Source organism: Agelaius tricolor, unplaced genomic scaffold (assembly GCF_023055355.1).
Source record: "Agelaius tricolor isolate 1412-34295 unplaced genomic scaffold, bAgeTri1.0.p SCAF_28, whole genome shotgun sequence".
In the NCBI taxonomy this organism is placed as follows: Eukaryota; Metazoa; Chordata; class Aves; order Passeriformes; family Icteridae; genus Agelaius; species Agelaius tricolor.
The window spans coordinates 4,123,963-4,130,168 of record NW_027269288.1 but is presented as its reverse complement, the minus strand read 5'-3'; the positions used below and the strand labels follow the sequence as shown (position 1 = coordinate 4,130,168).

Genomic DNA, 6,206 nt, shown 5'->3' with positions numbered 1-6,206 from the left:
TCATGCGGAACAGTGCGAAACGCGTCACACAAGCCCAAGCAGATGATGCTGCTTGTTCTACCCTATACCCATGCTGCCGCCCGGCCATAGCCGGCACCTCACGGAAGGGCGGAAGCCGGCATCGGGAGGGTGGGCCTACTAAGTAAGCCCAGCCATTCTATTGGTTAGAGACACTGCCACTCAGCCACTACTGCCTTGATGATTGGTCAAAACCCGACTGTCCTTGCGGTTCCTCGGGGAAGGGGCGGAGCTTCGAGCGCTTCTTCCCCCTTTCCCTTTTTCTATTGGTCACATGTGATGCCGATCACGGCGTTCCCGGGATCCTATTGGCTAGCTGCGGCTCGCCGGCGCTGCAGGCGCGGCGGCGGGGCAGGCACGGGGCCCGGGGCCCGGGGCCCGGAGTAGGGGAGGCGGCGGCGGGTGAGTGAGAGCGTCGGTGCCTCTCATCATCATCGGCTCCCCTTCCCCTCACCTCCCGCTTCCTGCCCGGGCGGCCCTGCCCGAGCTCCCGGCCCCGCGGCCCCGCCGGTCGTGCCCGCCTTGCCCCGCCTCACCCCTCCCTCACTCTCGGCCTGCGGGGCTCTCCCCGCACTCGGGCCTGCCGCGTCCTGCCCGCTGCTCTCTGTGGCCCTGAGGGAACTCCAGGAACTGCCCCCGGGCTGGGTTGATGGGTAGCAGCAATCCCTCCGCTGCTTTTTGATCCGGGGCGCCTCTGCTGGGCTCCTGCCAGCAGCCAGCTCGCCTATGGTCCCGCTGGATGTCTGTGACTGCGTGTGGAGTCTTTGGGGAGAAGCAGTTGAAGTTCTGGTGTTAGTGCTTGGTTTGGTCTTATATAATCTGAATATTGGGGGGAGGGGGGGGAGCGTCAAACATCTGAAATGTTTTTGATATAAAGAAAGGCTGCTGAGAAAGTTTGTTTATGTGTTATGCTAGGAACCCCCGTGTTGCAATGATTTGCGTTGCTATAACTGGACTTCCCATCTCTAAATATCTCCTGGAGGATGTAACACTTGCCAGTGCTGAGTCTTCCTTGTGTTGGTGTAACACTGAGATTTCTGTGAAGAAACTTGGATGAAAGTGTTCAGGGAGGGCATATGATAGTGATATAATCCTGGGAATGGTTGTGCTTACTTATTTTAGGTAATTACAAACCCTAGTTTCACCCTGCTGGTTTTCAGCTGTTGCATTACCCTTGATTTAGGATTAGATCACCCTAGGGGACTTGGCCTACTGTGATGTATTTTGGTATTTAAGGAGCTAGAGAGCAAATATGCTGGGGGTCCTGATATGGGATGATACAGTTTTATCATGGAGTGTAATGCCTAAGGAATATAGTCATTACTTGTAATTTTATGGTCTACCAACACAGCATCTTTATGGGTATTTTGGGAACAGCCAGGAGGGACAGCCCTAAGAAAGAAGCTCGGAGATTTCAATTCAAGCAGTAAAAAATGTGTCTCTGAAGAATTTACAGGACTTGATGCCCCTGAGCCCCAGCACAGTGCCACCATGTCGGGTACTGTGTCCATTCTCCAACAATTTGCCAATGGCTTGAAGAGTCGCAGCGAAGAGACAAGGGCCAAAGCTGCCAAGGACTTGCAGCACTATGTCACCATGGAGCTGCGTGAGGTGAGTGCTACAAATGGAATTATTCCTCCTTGTGTAGAGGAATGGGCTGGGTGCCTTGGCAGTGGAGATTTTTGGAATATGGAAGCTGGTCTTAGGGATGAGATGGGGCACAGCAGAGAGCTTGTCTTTGCCCCCTGGCACGTAGGAGAGGTGAGCAAGTTGGTGGCACAAAAGGCAGTCAAGTACCAGAATAAGTAAACTTGCTGCATATAGCTCACAAATAAGATAAACTATTTTGAGCTTGTAATGTATGATTGATTTGATTGCTTTCTGTTTAAATGGCATAAGAAGCATTGTCTTTATGGAGGTTTTGGAGCAGGAGGGAGAGAGAGAGAATGCTGAAAGCTGATTTGAACTTTTTGCTTTTACAGATGAGTCAGGAAGAATCTACCAGGTTTTATGATCAGCTGAACCATCACATATTTGAGCTGGTCTCTAGCTCTGATGCAAATGAAAGGAAGGGTGGCATTCTGGCTATAGGTAAGTGAAAGTGTATAATGCTTCTGCTGAGTTTGCTCTTCATGCAACTACCTTTAGGACAGATTTTCAAAAGGAATGAGCTTTAGTTGGGGCCTGATGTCTGACAGCTCAGGATACTGGGTGTGTTCTGCTTGCTGGCTCTGAAAATCTGTGTGAAGTGTCAGCATGGGAGCTACTGAGAGTGCTGAGAACCTGGTACTTAATGGGCCCTGAGCTCTTCTGGGAGTTGAGCATCAAATGTGAATGCTGAGCACATGAAAATTCTGTTCTGGAGCTCAGCTGAGAACACTTTGTGCTGCCCCTTTATATGTTTCAGGGTAGGCTGACTTTCTCAACTCTCTTCCATCTGGAGAGATTCTTGTTATTAAAATTTACCTGGCTCCAAAACAGCAACTTCCATCCCCAAGAGGGGCTCACAGAGCTTCTGCTTTGATTCTGGTCATCCTCTCCATTAGTGGCTCTGGCTGTGTGCTCCCTTAGATGGCAGAGCTGCCTGAATCTCCACTCTTGGGGAAGTCAGCTTGCATAAATTCTTTGCCTTCCAGGCAAGTCGCCTGTATTGTAGCAGTTACTTCTTAAACAGCCAAAGAGATGTTCATGGTTTAGGCTCATAGACATAATCATCCAGTCCCAATGTGTTTGAAGGCAGTGTAAATCCCTTAGAGAAATCTTTATTGATAACATCAGTTCTTAAACTGACAGCATCACATTCAAGTTGTTTTGTGAATTTAGTGATGTTGAAAGGTGCCAGCTTGACAGCCCTGGACACTTTATCTACAAAACAAGTACAGCCCAGGCACTGGCAATGAAAGCTTCTGCCATGCTGGTGTCTGTTGAATTGCCTCCACCCTTGCCTGCAGAGACTGTCTAGGAGTGAGGAGGAGAGCATTTCCTTGGGCTGTTCAGTCTTTGGCTTTTCTTGTGAGGAGGACTAGCTACAGTAATTGCATGCAGGTGGATGTCTTTCTATTAGGAACAGGTCTGTGGTCCCAGGGTGAATGATTTTTTTCCCTCTTCTAAAACTAAAAATGGGGAAAATTTGTGAGGCTACCCGACACATTTTTCCACTCACTTAAAAAGTTCAGGTTTAAAAGAACGGTGGCCCTTTCCTGTGCTTGATTTTTTTTTTTTCCTGTGGATTTGTAGTTTAGTGGGGGGCTTAATGGGAATCTTTAAGGAATGTGTAGGGAATACTAGCAGTCACCCAGGGATTACTACTGTCTGCCTCACTGACTCTTGGGGAGAACTGCAGCACATGAAAACTGCAGCGTTGCTCCCTTTCTCTGCAGCAAGTCTTATCGGTGTTGAAGGAGGTAATGCCACCCGTATCGGCAGGTTTGCCAACTACCTGAGGAACCTCTTGCCATCCAATGACCCTGTTGTAATGGAGATGGCTTCCAAGGCTATTGGGAGGCTTGCAATGGCTGGTGACACCTTCACAGCTGAGTATGTGGAGTTTGAGGTGAAACGAGCTCTGGAGTGGCTGGGAGCTGACAGGAATGAAGGTCGTAGACATGCAGCTGTAAGTGATGCCTTTTTTGTTGTCATGAAATTGTTGGGATTAGTGAACAGTGGTAGGAAATATGCACAGAAATCTGCAGAAGAGCTTTGGTCAGGGTGGGAATGGTTGCCAGTCCATGTCTGAGAATCTGTAATGCCCTCATGGCAGACACAGTGCTGCTTCATTGCTTCTCCATTAACCCAGTGAGTGACTAATGAAGACCAAGACACTGCTATGCTAGGAATTATCAGAGTGTGGGGATGGAAACAGCTCACAGACATCCACAGTGTGAACAAATGGTGCTGCACTGTAAAAGTTATGAGGTTTGTCTCTGTGTGCTCATCTTTCAGGTTGTTACTGTTTCCCTCCCCACCTGCAGGTCCTTGTCCTGAGGGAGCTGGCAATCAGCGTGCCTACCTTCTTCTTCCAACAAGTGCAGCCATTCTTTGACAATATCTTTGTGGCTGTGTGGGATCCCAAGCAGGCCATCCGAGAGGGAGCTGTCTCTGCCTTAAGAGCCTGCCTTATCCTCACCACACAACGGGAGCCAAAAGAGATGCAGAAGCCCCAGTGGTACAGAGTAAGAAAATAATTTTGTTTTGAAGCAGCCCCTTATGATGCAATACAGACGTTGAAGTGCCAGTTTTCAGAAGAGCTGGCTGAGCTAAGAACCTGTCACCTTTGTCAGTTAAAAAACTGCCTCTCCTTGAAAGGGTTGGAAATATAATGGCTTCCAAAGTGAGTAGCTCCTTTAGCCTACTGCTGCAAAAGTAAGCAAGATTTAACACCTTCAAGATTACATTGTTCTATCTGCACCTCATCTTCAGCTGTTGAACTTGACCTAGTTTTATAGCCATGCAATTATCTAGTGTCATCTCTTACTAGTAGAGGGTTTTATTAGTGTAGATAAAACTTAAGTGGGAAAGATAAGAATTCTTTTGTCTGAATCTTTGCTTTGCTGCCATTGTCACATGAATTCAAGCTTGCTGATATCAAGTAAGTTTTGGGCAGTGCAGTCAAATGTTATGAATTTGGATTTCTTGTGATCAAATAAGTGCTGCAAATAGTGATGAAGCTGATACTATGGTGTTTCATTAGTGCTGCTGAAAATGCTCTGCAGCAGAGTCCACAACTTTTGGGTGAATCAGAATTTTATTGCATTATACTTCTTTGTTGAGGTTTGTGGCTACTCTTGGAAAATTCAGAATGTCAGTAACTCCTGACTGGCAGTACTACTTCATTTCCACAGACTTTGTTTCTGCATTGTCACTGACATTTTTTTTCTTTTCCCCCAAGCATACATATGAAGAGGCTGAGAAGGGCTTTGATGAGACTTTGGCCAAAGAGAAAGGAATGAATCGTGATGACCGAATCCATGGTGCCTTACTGATCCTCAATGAGCTAGTGAGAATCAGCAGTATGGAGGGAGAGGTGAGCAGGGGCTGATTGTGGGCATTGATTGAGAGGCTATAGCAACTCTGCAGTCTGTGGAAATATCCCATAGTGTTGCAGTGGGGTTGTTGGGTGGAAAACTCATCTGAGCATGGACTCGAGCATTAAAGTGTGTTAGAGAAATAAAAGGGACAAGTTTGGGCTGAGGAGGTAAAAAGCTCCAACAGAAAATCTATTAACTTGATTAAATACAATTAAAAATATTTTTTCTATGGAATGAGGACTCTCTTGCATGTTAGATACTCAAATATTTTGCAAATATTTTACTCAGTTGATATTTTACAACCATTTGAATATTGATTATACAGGATGCTATTCAGGAGATTTGGGTAATACTGTACTGAGAGTATCTTAGTTACTTTTTATTTTTTATTGTTTCTCTACTTTGTCCAGCGCCTTAGAGAGGAGATGGAAGAGATCACTCAGCAGCAGCTTGTGCATGACAAGTACTGCAAAGACCTCATGGGCTTCAGTACCAAGCCTCGCCACATCACTCCCTTCACAAGCTTTCAGTCTCTTCAGCCCTCTCAGTCAAATGCTTTGGCTGGGCTCCTGGGGTACAGTGCTCACCAAGGGATTATGGGTTTTGCAACCTCACCTGTCCCAGTAAAATCTACTCTGGTAGAAAGTCGATGCTGCAGGGATCTAATGGAAGAGAAGTTTGATCAAGTATGTATTTGTTCTTGTCTGCCAACATTTTCAACATCTGTTCTTGCAGAGGAATTGTACTCTGTGTTTTTACTTAGCAGGCAATACCAGCTAGTATTGAACTGAGCCTTCAAAACTCAATATTTAATGTATTGTGGCTTTGTCACTGTCTGTCTTGGGGCAAATGATTTATTTCCTTTGGAAGCAGTCTTGATTATCCTTTTCTTTGAGGGACTCTGAAGCCAAATGTCAGTAGAATGCCTAAAAGCACACAGGTAATAAAACATTTGTGTGTTCCTGCCAATGGCCATCCTTTAAAGCCTAAATCTATTTCCTTCCAGGTCTGCCAGTGGGTTCTCAAGTGCAGAACCAGCAAAAATTCTTTGATCCAGATGACAGTTCTCAATCTGCTCCCACGACTGGCCGCTTTCCGTCCTTCGGCATTCACAGGTGACGAGACAAATGCTTGGATGTTAGAAATGTTGCTGAGTTTGGG

General features: G+C 46.5%; 1 protein-coding gene across 4 annotated transcripts in view; it reads left to right on the top strand.

Moving 5' to 3' along the window:
• The first annotated feature begins 309 nt into the window (after nucleotides 1-309).
• Nucleotides 310-6,206, top strand: part of MTOR (mechanistic target of rapamycin kinase) — a 74,536-nt gene continuing 68,639 nt past the window's right edge. For 2 of the 4 annotated variants that reach the window (XM_071448795.1, XM_071448791.1), the window contains exons 1-8: nucleotides 310-420; nucleotides 1,466-1,629; nucleotides 2,001-2,109; nucleotides 3,399-3,631; nucleotides 3,990-4,190; nucleotides 4,907-5,041; nucleotides 5,456-5,731; nucleotides 6,052-6,160. In XM_071448795.1, the coding sequence (XP_071304896.1) occupies nucleotides 1,510-1,629; nucleotides 2,001-2,109; nucleotides 3,399-3,631; nucleotides 3,990-4,190; nucleotides 4,907-5,041; nucleotides 5,456-5,731; nucleotides 6,052-6,160 (1,183 nt within the window). In that variant the 5' untranslated portion in view covers nucleotides 310-420; nucleotides 1,466-1,509. Of the gene's footprint in view, nucleotides 421-462; nucleotides 810-1,395; nucleotides 1,630-2,000; nucleotides 2,110-3,398; nucleotides 3,632-3,989; nucleotides 4,191-4,906; nucleotides 5,042-5,455; nucleotides 5,732-6,051; nucleotides 6,161-6,206 lie in introns of those variants that run through there. The other 2 variants (XM_071448793.1, XM_071448794.1) reach the window with 2 other exon arrangements.